General features: G+C 45.7%; 1 protein-coding gene across 1 annotated transcript; it reads left to right on the forward strand.

The window, feature by feature from the left end:
* The first annotated feature begins 3,363 nt into the window (after positions 1–3,363).
* ISL1 (ISL LIM homeobox 1) lies at positions 3,364–13,181 on the forward strand. Its single transcript, XM_063088180.1, has 6 exons — positions 3,364–3,391; positions 4,225–4,414; positions 7,103–7,362; positions 9,238–9,524; positions 10,845–11,012; positions 13,065–13,181. The coding sequence occupies exons 1-6, from the start codon at positions 3,364–3,366 to the stop codon at positions 13,179–13,181; spliced, it is 1,050 nt and encodes a 349-aa protein (XP_062944250.1).
* Positions 13,182–14,216: the final 1,035 nt, after the last annotated feature.

Below are 14,216 nucleotides of genomic sequence, written 5' to 3' on the forward strand. Positions count from 1 at the left end.
TTTTACTTTTCAGTTGCAATTAAAATCTATTTAGATTTTTGAAAAGTAGATTGAGAACATGATACCTGTTCAAGAATCTGTATCTAGCATTAAGTTTGAAGTGGAATGTTTAAATTTTAATTAGAACAGAGAAGGAAAGCAACAGCACAAAAAAATCACAGGTATAAGAGCCCACCAGGAGGCTTGGGTGTAAGAGCTACATTTTGAAAGGTGTGTAAAGTGCACGTGGGCAGATGCCACAGGCTCAAAAGGAACTTATTAAATCTCAGCATCTCTTTTATATTCAAAGACACTGTAAGGTATATTGGGGTAGCCTGGAAGTGGTAGGGACTATACTTAATATACTCATACTCTTCTTTTTCTCTCAACAGTAGAGGAGCTCAAACCAAGGATTTACACCACTGCTGTTTTGAAGGATGTATTTTTGACCTAACAGAATATACAAAGGTCAAAATGAGTACATTTTTGACAGGAGAGGGTCTAATTCCCCCTCTGAACACAAGAGGTCGCTCCTGTGATCAAATACTCGAAAAAATATTTCTAATTAGTTTTATGTATTTTACAAAACATTAAAAATTTTACACATATATCTGATACACTAAATCCACATATAACCATCAGGTGAGGAAATGGGAATGATCTGTGATCACATTAAAACTTCAAGGACAATGATGCCTGCTATCCTAACTTTGATTTCAAGGCAAAATGTATTATCAATAGACCCACAGAACTTCAGGGAACATCCACCACGGACCAACATAATTATTAGGTTCCCTCAAATTTCTCCCTTTGACCTTGGTATCTTCTCCAAGGATCTTTGCTTCTATTAGTTTAGGAATTTATTAAGAAAATACTTGTTTACAATAATGGTGGGGGCTGAAAAAAGGAAAACATTTTGTCTTCACCATAATGGTGAAATTGCCTATTACTAAAGGTTTCCCCCCAAGCCTCATGTCAGCTTTTCTATTTGGAATTTCTATCCTCTGCAATAATTCTTTATAATCGCTTACTGGTTTAGGGAGTTAAAATACCAAACTGTGGTGGTGGGGACTGGTTTGAAGGAGTACGGATAGTGAGGGTGCTTTGTGATCTCGAATATAAGTCATCAGCCTTCTGACAGCTTCTGGTGTTGAATTCCATGTTAAGAAAGTGGCAGGATGGACTATGATTGGTTAAAATCCTGTTTATTTCCTGGCGTTATGGTGGTATCTTCTTTGTTTTACCAGGGACAACTTGGTTATCTATACGGGAAACATGCCCACACACTGGGGAAGACTTGCTTCTTTTTGCGATTATCAGCATTAGCTTTGCAAAAGCAACTTGACAAAAGGCTCCATGCATATAATACCAGAGACTAGAAACTTAGACCCACGCACAACACACACACACACTCAACTGGTAAACTTATCAAACTACGTCTATACAACTTTCGATTTCACCACGCATTCCCAAATAATTTGTAATAACAATGGAAGGGAAGAGATCCAACTTGCAATCTCCCTTGAGAGAAAACAAAACAAAACAAAGCAAAATAATACGTGTTCTTGGTAAAGCCCCAGCTAGGTCAGGAGAGGAAACTCACGCATCTCAGCTTCTCTTTCCGCCCTGGAGAGGCATATCCCTTTAAACCGAGCCACAGAGGGCTCACAGCTCTTATCAAGGGTTAGATCTGGCGAAAGATACAAAGAAAGGAGTTTCCTAACACAGGGGGTTTTCTCGCTGCAAGAAGACACCGAAATTAAGCCTTCTATGGTTTACGTTTGCAGGCCTTTTTAGATAAAACTGGCAGTCTCATTAGATAAGGAATAGCTATTTAGAAGCTTTTGGGGAAAATGTAGGCGTTCTTCGTGGCCTTCCTGTGGCTTTGTCTTTGGGAGATTATAAGAGATGGTGGGAACATGTAAGAATTGATTGAGAAAGGTTACCGGCGAGCTGGAGCCAAAATTCTTCTCTCTCCAGGTAGTTTCCCAGGAGAAAATTAGATATCCACACCCAGTTAAGTGAAATAGGTATTTCACCGTTTTTCTATAATAGACCCCTTCCTACTCGCGCCTTTAGACTAACGCATTTTTAAAAACCTCTAGAGAGACATGAAGACTTGTCCTTGTAACTATCATACCACCACGAGCTAATTAAAGAAATTTGCTTAAAATAACAACGGGCAGGAGACCAGCAGAGAGAAACTGGACAGGATATAATTGCTTTACAAACTTTAGACTACTGGAAGATCATTTCGCTCTTTGGCTTCGGGTTAGTGATCTTTAACTCTAGAGTTAAACTGAAGAGCAGACCTCGCGGGACGGAAGGAGAGAGAGGCAGTCCGCGGAGTCAACTTCGTTTTACCTGTGCGTTTCCAACCTGATTGTCCGCTACGGGCAAAAAGCGCCCCTTTCCTCCCAACCCACGTTTTTGGAGATCTGAGGTCGGGGGTGAAGGAATACTGGGGTAGCAGTCAGCGAACGCCTCCTCTGGGTCTCATCATCCCATTCACGGTTCCCCTTCCCCTAGTGCGCCCTGCACATCCAGTTCGGGAGGGAATTCACCCTCCCCAGCTGCCAAGCTGAGCCAGGCCCGGGGCTGTGCGCCAGTGTGGGACCAACCCGAGCTAAGCGACCTGTTCCAAGTTCCCCCTTTTCCTAGAGCCCGAGAGGGACCTAGTCAACAGGAAAACCTACCCACCAGCCGCTCGCCACCGGCGGCAGAAAAGTGAGCCCCGCGCGCAACGCGGCCAGCCGGACTGCGGGGACCCCAGGAGCGCAGGGCGGAAGAACAGCGCGACGGGAGGCGAGGGCGCAGGCGGCGCGGCCGGGAAGGAGCAAGGGAGGGGGCAGGAGGAGAGGGAGGCCAAAGCCAGAGCAGCCGGGTAGCCCGAGCGTCGGGGCAGAACGGCCTGAGCCCGGAGCAAGTCGCCTCGGGAGCCCTAATCCTCTCCCGCGGGCTCGCCGAGCGGTCAGTGGCGCGCGGCGGCTGCGAGGCTGAAATATGATAATCAGAACAGCTGCGCCGCGCGCCCCGCAGCCAATGGGCGCGGCGCTCGCCTGACGTCCCCGCGCGCTGCGTCAGACCAATGGCGATGGAGCTGAGTTGGAGCAGAGAAGTTTGAGTAAGAGATAAGGAAGAGAGGTGCCCGAGCCGCGCCGAGTCCGCCGCCGCCGCAGCGCCTCCGCTCCGCCAACGCCGCCGGCTTACATTGGACTCCCTGATCCGCGAGGGCGCGGCGCAGCCTGGCAGCGGCTCTCTCAGCCGTGGCAACCCCAGGGGCCACTGTTTCCCACTTAGCCACAGCTCCAGCATCCTTTCTGTGGGCTGTTCACCAACTGTACAACCACCATTTCACTGTGGACATTACTCCCTCTTACAGATATGGGAGACATGGGAGATCCACCAAAAAGTAAGAGGCTATTTTACCTTGTGGGGCTCGGTGTGCTGTTCTTGTGCGGGGGTCTCTCTCAGGCACGGGTGCCAAGGGCTCTTCGGAGTTGAAGTCATTGCCTGGAGAGAGAGAAAAGGTGGCTTTTTCTGGTTGCCGCCACGCCTGCATGCTTGCTGTCGGTTCTGATCTTTGGGAAAGTGATCGTACCTTGGGTTTGCATTCGCTCACGTGCCCCTCCAAAACCCTAGCTTTCTGGTGCTAAGCGGTGATTTCCTCCTCGGGAATTCTGAGCTCTCCGAGAAGGTTATTATGTTCCAAAGGTCTGCCTGCACATTCAGTACCCGGAGATGTGAATTAGCATTAGACTTGCAAAAGAGAACGAGTGACAACTGTATTGATGTCTGCTCTTGCTAACAATATCCAGTCCTATGTGCTATTTAAGAGCGTGCTTCATGGAAAATATAGACATCCCTGCGTTCACTTAACGCTTCTAGTCAAAACCTTTTCTTTGACTTGACTTATCCATAATCTTTCCCAATGATTATGGCAAAGGGGGGGGGGAGAAATACAAAATGAGCGGGTTTGATTGCGTGCTAGGCGTACAAATGTAGACTATTCAAATCTGTATTTTACATATATTCCACCTCCTTTAAAAAATGAGTCAAGGTTTTGAAGGCATATTTCAATTACCATCCCAAAGTGCAGTACTCTTAAAAAAAAAAAAAAAGAGAGAGAGAAAAATACCCCACAAAACCTCCCAGAGTACGCCCTATAAGAGAACGACACTAAAAGTGTGTTTATCTCTGTAGGAAGTAAACGGTTAGTCAATCATGTATTTATTTTCATTTCAGAAAAACGTCTGATTTCCCTATGTGTTGGTTGCGGCAATCAAATTCACGATCAGTATATTCTGAGGGTTTCTCCGGATTTGGAATGGCATGCGGCATGTTTGAAATGTGCGGAGTGTAATCAGTATTTGGACGAGAGCTGTACGTGCTTTGTTAGGGATGGAAAAACCTACTGTAAAAGAGATTATATCAGGTACGCCATTTATACTTCTTCCTCAATTTTGTGAGCTTTCCCTGTCCCTCCCCACTGTTTATTTTTTATTTGGTGTGGCTTTGTCTTTTTGCGAAGTTTGCCTTAGTGGGGTCCATCGTGCAAAAGTTACCCTGTGTGTGTTACAAAAATTAAACTGCCCTGTTCATTTTACTTCTTGGGGTGTTGGGGGGAGCCCTGCACAGTGGTTTTCATAAAACACGTATTGAGGCTTGTGTAATTACTTTTAGAATTTGTGATGCTCAAATTATTTTCTCTCACCCTCCTCCCCCTTCCAAAACAAACAAAACAATTTAAGGATGGATAAGTTTGGGTTTCTAAACCTTAAAAGATGGTCGATTTTTATTATATACTGTAGTGTTTCATTTATTTGTTTATTTTAGTTCTGTAGTTTATTAGTAACTTACAGATTCTTTAGAGGTATCAGTACAATAGGCAAAAGAAAAGTTTGACCTAAGCATGTTTAGAGATGCACTTTGAAAGAGCAAGTAGAGGTATTGCCTCTTTTATGTACAGGGTAAAATCTCCTTCCTGGAGGATTTCAGAATCAACTGAAATATTCCTTACAAAAAGACCGGAAATTTAATCTTTTTAAATATTAACCCTTTGGTGACATCTGACTATCTTTTCTTTCTTATCTTATCTGAGCTGATGAATTAGACAGAGCAGATCAAATTGCCCATCATCTGTCTGCGAACAATTGGTATATTTAGATAATTGAACAGCTTCCTTTCTCACATTAAAATCTGGTAACTGATAAAATGAGCGAATTTGCCCATACAAACAGGACTAAAAACATATAGGAACTTTTTGAGTCTGGTATTGTTTTTGTTTTTTCCAGTTTAATCTGCATAGGCTTTGCTAATCTCAAGTTTTCTCTGACCTGTGTGTATATGTCAGAAACTTTGTTTTCTGCCTTGGGAAGCCAGTAGAATTTATAAAGAAAATTTTATTAATTTTAATAACAAACAGAAGAGATATCAGCTTTGCTAGTATGTTAACTAATAGCAAAATATTATTTAAAAATAGATTTTCCAGTGGCTACGAAAGTAATAGCTTTTGTAAGTTATAGGGTTTCTGGAGCTTTGAGAACTTTTATTAAAGTTAAAATTTAAAATGCAGTCACAATTTTCTCTTGCTCCCTTAGTATCATCCAGCATTTTTTCTTCCTTTTTTTAAATCATGAAGCACAGAGGATAATCTTGATAGAGAAAATTGAACAGTGTGGAAAGTTTTTTAATACTTTGGGGAGGAGTGGGAGGAAGTAGGGAAAGTGGGGTACAGGAAGGGGGAGGGATTTTCTAAATTGTTTGGTCACAGGCAAAGTCAAGTCCTCATCCTATGAAATGGAAGATCTCACACTGAGTAGGCGGAGGGAGGAAAACCTTTTGAATCTACCTTCTAACCTCTGACAAATGAGCCTTTTTCATTGTTTACTCGATTGGTGTGTGAACTCAAGGTTCTGGAGAGAGAGAGAGCCCACTTCTCACCTCCAGGGGTATATTTACTCCTATGGAGATAGTGTTTTGCTCAGTTGCACACAGACCTGCATGTGCTTAATTCTGGATACACGCACTTGTAGGAGGACCCAATCGCTTGTACCTTTTCTCCACTCTCTGTCAACTCTGTTGTGTGTGTGCACGCACGCCCCTTGAAACCCTGTAGTTGTAAAAGGAGAACCGAGCAACCGTTTAGGTTTTCAAGTCTCCCCTTGGGGGACTGGAATACCCTCCTCCCTTTGTGTGGATCTTTTACTCTCTCTTCCATTCTCTGTTTGTAGGAATGGTACACTTTCTGTCATTACTGATAGATGAAGAGGGGGACAGGGAAGTGCATCCTAGAGGAAACCTATTAGGACTGTCCCTTGGTAAGGAAAGGGCGGCAGTGAGGAAGACCTTGGAAGTGGGTCTTTTCATTTTTCAGGCTGGTCATGGCTCTCAAGCAAACTAAAGTAGAGGTAGATTCTTCAGCAACTATGAAAAATATTGAGGAAACAGAAGCAGATTTTTAAAATAATAATAAAAGGCAGAATGGAGAGGAAACTTTCTGTTAACGTTGTTGCCTGGAAAATCTTTAGTTAAGAAAGACTGGAAGGTACTTGTACAGAAGGGGATCTGGAAACCCTCAGAGGTTTCGTTTTTGTTATTCTGCTTTTGCATTTGTGTGTGTTTGCAAACCGAGTGGGGCTGGCAATCAATCCCATCCTCCAAACTCTATTTTTCCTTGGAAGGAGGACTTTTTATTGCAGTTTCAGAGATATTTCTAGCAGCAGAAATTTGGGAGATAGGGAGGTGAAAGTAAGGGGCTAGAGGCCACCGGAGGCCTCCTGGATAAGATCTGCAAGAGCAACCTTGAGGCTGGTTACTAGAGCAGCGGCCCAGGTTTCAAATCCATCGATAAATTTTCCATGGTATGGTCTGGGTGTTCTGAACTAAGAGGTACCGAGGAGACACAGAGGTTTATTGGAAAGGAAAGGGGAGTAAATGAAAGGGAGAGGAGGAGGGAGAAAGAGAGAGAGGTTTCGTTTCTATCCTCCCGCTCCCAGCGTCTGTTTGGTATGCTGATTTCTAAGGGCGTCGCGGCTGGAGATCTTGAGCCAGGGCAGTGCCCACCTGAAGTGACCCCTTCTCCTTGTGCTTCTCTCCCTGCCCTGGCCCGGGTCCCGCGCAGGTTGTACGGGATCAAATGCGCCAAGTGTAGCATCGGCTTCAGCAAGAACGACTTCGTGATGCGCGCCCGCTCCAAGGTGTACCACATCGAGTGTTTCCGCTGCGTGGCCTGCAGCCGCCAGCTCATCCCCGGGGACGAGTTCGCGCTGCGAGAGGACGGGCTTTTCTGCCGTGCGGACCACGACGTGGTGGAAAGGGCCAGCCTGGGGGCCGGCGACCCGCTCAGCCCTCTGCACCCGGCGCGGCCGCTGCAAATGGCAGGTACTCCACGGCCCGGCTCCGGGAGACAGGCGCCAGGCTAAGCCAGCGGCGCCCCTGCCAGCGTGCCGGCGGCCACAGCAGCCATGGTAGTCTCAGGGTGGTCGTGGCGGCGGGCAGCAGTTAAAAGAAGTGTTCTCTGTGCAGTTTGCACTGTGCTCTGCACTTTTGCAGCCAGGTTCAATGCACTCACTGTCTCCCTTGACTCCCCGAGCACACCTACACATCTGTGTGTTTACATATGGGTACACATGGATGTACACCATTTGTGCACACATGTATACACACGCCCAAACGGCATTTCCAATTCACCTTGGTCTCCAAATCATGGCTTCCTGAAAACGGGCTTCAGCTCCCTACCAGGTATTCTCTTTGTGGCTGCCTAATTAAAGGGGTGGAGCTCTAGGTCCCTAGAGCTTCCCTTTAACCCAGTGAAGGAAGCTTAGGTGGCCTTAATGTCATTTACCCTTCCAAATCCTTTTTCCTTGCGAATTGCTCCACACTCGGAAACATTTTTAAAATTTATTTTCATCCTTTTGTGAGAAAAGGGCCTGAAAAGATATAGTCTTAATAACTGCAGGCCATTGCACAGGGCTGTAATTTAAAACTGTCAACAAGCTAATCTGTGGTAATTGCCTTTTAAAGGGAGCCTGCCTCTTTAAACCATTCATTCTACATGATCTGGTGAGAATTTCATCTTCAAGCCTTTCCCTGTAGCTCTAAACTGACCCTATAGGTGTTGGCCTGACCCTAGGGGGTCGTTGGAAGGTGCAGGAATTTGTACCATACAGATCAGAGGGCCCATTCCCCACGAAAGGAGTGGAAACAGTATCATTGGCCAGGAGGGAGGCTGCTGGTAAGAAGGCAGAGTGTTTCCAAACCTGCCTTCCGGTCATGAATAGATCTCCCTTCTCTCCCCCTTGTGCAGTTTTGAAGTATCAATTCGCACTAAACACTGGAGGTGAGGAAACTACAGCTCTCCCACCTCTGCTTTCTGGCAGCTCTAAGAATTCCGTCCTGGGGGATGTGTGACTAGCTTGCAAAAGCAGGGGTGGCAACATGAGGGCAAAAGCAGGGGTGGCAACTCCTATTCACTGCAGCTGTGCCCTGCTCGTAGGGAAACACAGAGGAGGCCGAAATATTGGGAGGGAGGTGGGGAATGTTTCCCAGTCTTTTATCTAGGCGTAGGCAGCTCAACAGTTTCAGTTTTCCTTTGCTTGGATCAGCCCGTCTCAGGAACCTCCATGTAGATTTAACAAAGACCAGGAACTGGAGAGAGGTTAGAAATACTGGATTTCTTTAGCTCCTTGACATGACTGTCCTCTCAGACTGAAGTTCAAGTCTTTCTGGCAGAGTTCTTGTCGGCTTTCCCATGCAGAGGTCCTGGCCGATGTAGTGTTTCTGGCTGTCACTGGGGTGTTCTCCGTTTCCTTCCATGGTACCCCCTGTGGCCTCAGCCCAAGAGTAACCTCCCAGCCAGGAGGTGGGAGTGAGTACTCCATGTAACCCTGGGTACCAGTCTGGGTACCAGGAAAGGCGAGAAGGGAGGGAAAACAATGCTGAGAAATGCCGCCCCTGCCGCGAGCAAGGGGACAGAACCTGAGACGAGCTCCCCTTGGCTAACGCGCTGTTGATAGGAACAGGATCAGGGGCGGGGGCTGCGTTCCGGGCCGGGATTACTCAGCATTGACCTCTCGAATTAGACAGCGAGATTTTATTCTCCCTTTCGCCCTCTTCACGCCCACCTCTGCCGCCCCCTGGTTTTTGTGTCCAGGCTGCAAAACATTAGGCCATTGTCTGAGAGTGGCAGGGCAGGGGCGCACGGGCCGGTGGAGGGCGCCCGGGGCCCCCGCGCTCATGGCAGCCCTTGCCCCGCAGCCGAACCCATCTCCGCCCGGCAACCGGCCCTGCGGCCCCACGTCCACAAGCAGCCGGAGAAGACCACCCGCGTGCGGACTGTGCTGAATGAGAAGCAGCTGCACACCTTGCGGACCTGCTACGCCGCCAACCCCCGGCCTGATGCGCTCATGAAGGAGCAACTGGTAGAGATGACGGGCCTCAGCCCCCGCGTGATCCGGGTCTGGTTTCAAAACAAGAGGTGCAAGGACAAGAAGCGCAGCATAATGATGAAGCAACTCCAGCAGCAACAGCCCAATGACAAAACTGTGAGTGGCCCCGGGGCCGGGCAGGTGACACGAGGGGGAAGGAGACGTGGCGTGCGAGGTGCGTTCCTGGTGCCCAGCCTGGCGAGCACGCGGTTCTAGGTCCTCCTTGCCGGCAGGAGCCTGGACGGGCGGCCCCCCATCCCCACCCCCACCCATGCCCTGGTGGGAGGCAGCCTGGCGCCGAGCAGGCGGTTAGGGAGGTCCCCGGAGCTGTGGGAGCGGCCGTCCCTCCCCCGGCCGGGCCGCGTGGGTGGGCTTGTGCCCTTCCACCTCGCTCGCACCCCGCATCCCGGAAACGGAAGGACGCGACCACCCCCTCTGAAGATGGGTGGCCATGAGGCCTGGCCCGGGTTTACCAACATGCAGGTCATCAGTTTCTCATGTACCAAAGAGGAGGGAAGTATTGCACCTTGGGTTTCTGCCTAGATCCAGGGCATCGGTGGGCAGAGCACCCAGCGAGCCCCCCCATCCAGCATACCCCACCTTTGGGGTAAGGCCTGCCGCTGCACCTTCAGTCCAGCGAGGTCCCCTAAGGTGGCCCGCACAGACAGGGCACCTTCTGCTCCAGGTCAACCCAGGCCTCCGGCAAAGGGGTCAGGCCCGGCACTGTTATCCACTATTATCACAGGCCCATGGCAGCACTCTCCCTGCAGTCCTCCTGGTAAAGTTAAACTAAGGTTTCTTTCTTTCTTTCTTTTTTTTTTTTTTTTTCTCTTTTGAGAAAAAAATTTTACTGCTTTGGCCCTATTTTTAAATGCCGTAAAACCCACTGTCATTAAACTTGGCAGGCCAGCTAAGACTGGGCCAGGGCACTTTCTAAGTTGGTTAGTGCTTTATAGCACAATAGCAGCCAGACCCAAACACTTGGTGAAGGGGGTGGGAGCTGGCTCTGCGAGGTGAACTGCTTAGGGAAAACGTGCAGCTAACTGAATCTACCTAGAAAGCCACCATGTCTAGAGGCTGAAGGGAGTCCCCGCCTGCCTCAGCTTTCTATTCCTGGGAGGCTATGGTCTAAGACGGTGGATGGGAGGAATTGTGATGAGCTATGAAGGCAAGGGAGAAGAAGAAAGTCGTAGTAGAGCCTGGTTTTATAAGGTCCAAGCAGACCTAATAGTCCAGCCCACAGAAGCAGAAAAACAAAACACAATAAAACAAAACTGAACTTCAGCTAATATCCATAGGAGCAGCAGATTAACTGAGTCAATAAAGGCCACTATATAGATAAGATAATACCAGGGTATATTTGCTTAGCCTGTGCAGACAATGGAGGGAGGGAGTTTGCTCATTAATATGTTGGAATTGGGGGGGACCTATTCACAGAATATCCAGGGGATGACAGGAACTCCCATGGTGGCTGCCAGTCCAGAGAGACATGACGGTGGCTTACAGGCTAACCCTGTGGAGGTGCAAAGTTACCAGCCGCCTTGGAAAGTACTGAGTGACTTCGCCTTGCAGAGTGACATAGATCAGCCTGCTTTTCAGCAACTGGTAAGTGTCAGCTCCCATATGGAGGAGGCTGAATTCCCAACAGAAAGGAGATTCTGGTTTAACTGTCACATACTAAAGATGGGGGGGTGGGGGAGTGCCTCCTTTTCCCCAGAGTTGGGGAAAGACCTAGAAGGTGTGGTGCTGAAGAGAAGGGAGGCAAATGCAAGGAAAACAAACCTCCTGTGAGTCTTTCTTATGAGACTGCATAATTTGACTATATAGATTGAATTTTCTATCAATCAGGCCTGATTTGAGGGATTAACTTCAAGGTGCTTCACTAGATAGCATGCGTGGGAAGGTGTACAGTGTTGCAAAATTATGCGTCTTAGACTTTTAGACTTGACAGGGACTTTAGAGTTCACCTTGGCATTTTGGTCAACTATTACTAGGATTACTCCCTCCTCAGCATCTAGAGAATGGGATATTTAAGGACCCAAATTAAGGTTGTTGTAATACATAATCGATGTTATAATACATAATCAGTGTTGTTATCAATAAGCAGCAGGTACCATTCTGGGTACAATTTTTTAAAGTATCAATAAAGAGATTCACTATTCAAATAGATGATTGATGTAATTTTTTTTTTTTTTTTTTTTTTTTTACTATATCCCTTTCTGGGACTGTCTTAATCTAAAAATGTAGGACTGCTTAAACATTTTAAGTGTGTGAGTTCAAATGTCATATAGTCCATACTGTGGCATGTATAGCAAAAGGACCGTGAGCTCTACCAATTAGAGATATAGTGTTTATTTAATCTGAAAACCTGTTTTAGTGTTTAACATGTTTTACACATCCAGAGAAGAGAAAATTAATTCACCTCTTGCCTCCAAAAGGCTTAAGGGGTCAAGATAAATAAAATATTAAATACATGTCCTTTATACTATGGTATATATACACATGACTTTATTATTTTTTTCTTAAAGAGTTATCAGCACTTTTGAATCCTGTTTTAGAAAACATGAAGATCTATCCTAAAAGCTTGTTCCTTCCTTTGGAAATAAAGCTGTAGTTTAGGTTAGCTTTTTACCCTCACATTTACCCAGCGGGCATTTGCTTTCTCAGTGTCAACAGTTAGGTAATTGGCCAAAGGCAAGTGGTTGAAAGGGCTTGGCCCCAGGCTTGTGTCTGTAAGTGGGCCAACCTAGAGGCCTCACAGTGGGAATGTTTTACTAGGGTAGAAAGGAAGGTTGACTCTGGAACTAGAAAAAAGAACTTATTTTAAAATCATTCATCTGATGAGTTATTTGAGCAAAATTTGAGTCATAGAAGGAAGGTAAAGGGAGGGTTCAGAACAGCCAAGTATTTGCACCTTCTGAAAATCTGGTGTCAGATGAGAGCAGTGGAGGGGAAGCTGAGGCGGGGTAGGGGGTGCGGCTGGAGAAGGAACTTTACAACAGCAACACAGTGCTTTTTGGGTTAAAAAGAAGGAGCCAGATATAATTATAATGCGGTGATGTTATAATATATAGGTCTCCTCTCAGAGGGAAGAGCCTGATTTAGAGAGAGAAAGGGAGAGAGAGAGAAAGGCCAAGAGGCAGCAGGACCAACAACAAGGAAGAAAGCCCACGCTGTGAGCCCTCTGAGGAGTTAATCATTGTTCTGTGGTGCCTCCACTGAATCTCCCGTCACATGATATGAGCATGTGTTATGGATTTTCCAACTCAAGAAGAGAGGCTTTGATGCCTAGAGACTTAGAACTCGCCTGCTCCCAGGGCAACATGTAGCCAGCAGGATAATTTTATTTTGAGCATGCATGGTAGAGTTGTGATGCCGTTTTACAGTGGGAAACACATTTGTTCTTAAATAATTTAATGCAACATAATGTTGAGAATTCAGTTTGAGTTAAAACATCTTTTAGAAGATGGGAAAGCGAGAGGATTTCTTCTCAAGTCATTTTCCTTATAGGCTTTCTTTAAGCCTGTTAAAATCCAGTTAAATATGTGGACATCTTTATCTAGCTATCTGTACATTCATACACATTATGATGAGTTTATAATTTTTTTATGAATACTATTACAGCCTCCTTTATTCATTTTTCAACGTTTTATGCAGGTCAATTTTTCAGAAGGAGGACCGGGCTCTAATTCCACTGGCAGCGAAGTTGCGTCGATGTCCTCTCAACTCCCAGATACACCTAACAGCATGGTAGCCAGTCCTATTGAGGCATGAAGAACAGTCATTCAGATGTATTTCTTTTTTCCCTGTTGGAGAAAGTGGGAAACTATAATGTTGAACTCCGAAACAAAAGTATTTAACGACCCAGTCAATGAAAACTGAATCAAGAAATGAATGCTCCATGAAATGCACGAAGTCTGTTTTAATGACAAGGTGAAATGGTAGCAACACTGTGAAGACAATCATGGGATTTTACTAGAATTAAACAACAAACAAAACCCAAAACCCAACATATGCTATTCAATGACCTTAGGAGTACTGAAGAAAAAAAAAAAAAAAAAAAAAAGACGTTTTTAAAACGTAGAGGATTTCTATTCAAGGATCTCAAAAAAAGCATTTTTGTTTCACTGCACATCTAGCAAAAAGCAGAAATAGAAATTTTTCTAGTCCATCCTAATCTGAATGGTGCTGTTTCTATATTGGTCATTGCCTTGCCAAACAGGAGCTCCAGCAAAAGAGCAGGAAGAGAGACTGGCCTCCTTGGCTGAAAGAGTCCTTTCAGGAAGGTGGAGCTGCGTTGGTTTGCGATGTTTTTAGTTGACTTTAACAAGGGGTTAATTGAAACCTGGGTCTCTTAGCATGTCCTGTAGCTGTTTTTTTTTTTTTTTACTTTTGCCCCCCACCCCTTTTTTTTGAGATCCATCCTCTATCAAGAAGTCTGAAGTGACTTTAAAGGTTTTTGAATTCAGATTTAAAAACCAACTTATAAAGCATTGCAACAAGGTTACCTCTATTTTGCCACAAGCGTCTCGGGATTGTGTTTGACTTGTGTCTGTCCAAGAACTTTCCCCCCAAAGATGTGTATAGTTATTGGATAAAATGACTGTTTTCTCTCTCTCTCTGGAAATAAAAAGGAAAAAAAAGGAAACTTTTTTTTTTGTTTGCTCTTGCATTGCAAAAATTATAAAGTAATTTATTATTTATTGTCGGAAGACTTGCCACTTTTCATGTCATTTGACATTTTTTGTTTGCTGAAGTAAAAAAAAAAAAAAGATAAAGGTTGTACCGTGGTCTTTGAATTACATGTCT

The sequence above is a fragment of the Cynocephalus volans genome, chromosome 2 (assembly GCF_027409185.1).
Source record: "Cynocephalus volans isolate mCynVol1 chromosome 2, mCynVol1.pri, whole genome shotgun sequence".
Classification (NCBI taxonomy): Eukaryota; Metazoa; Chordata; class Mammalia; order Dermoptera; family Cynocephalidae; genus Cynocephalus; species Cynocephalus volans.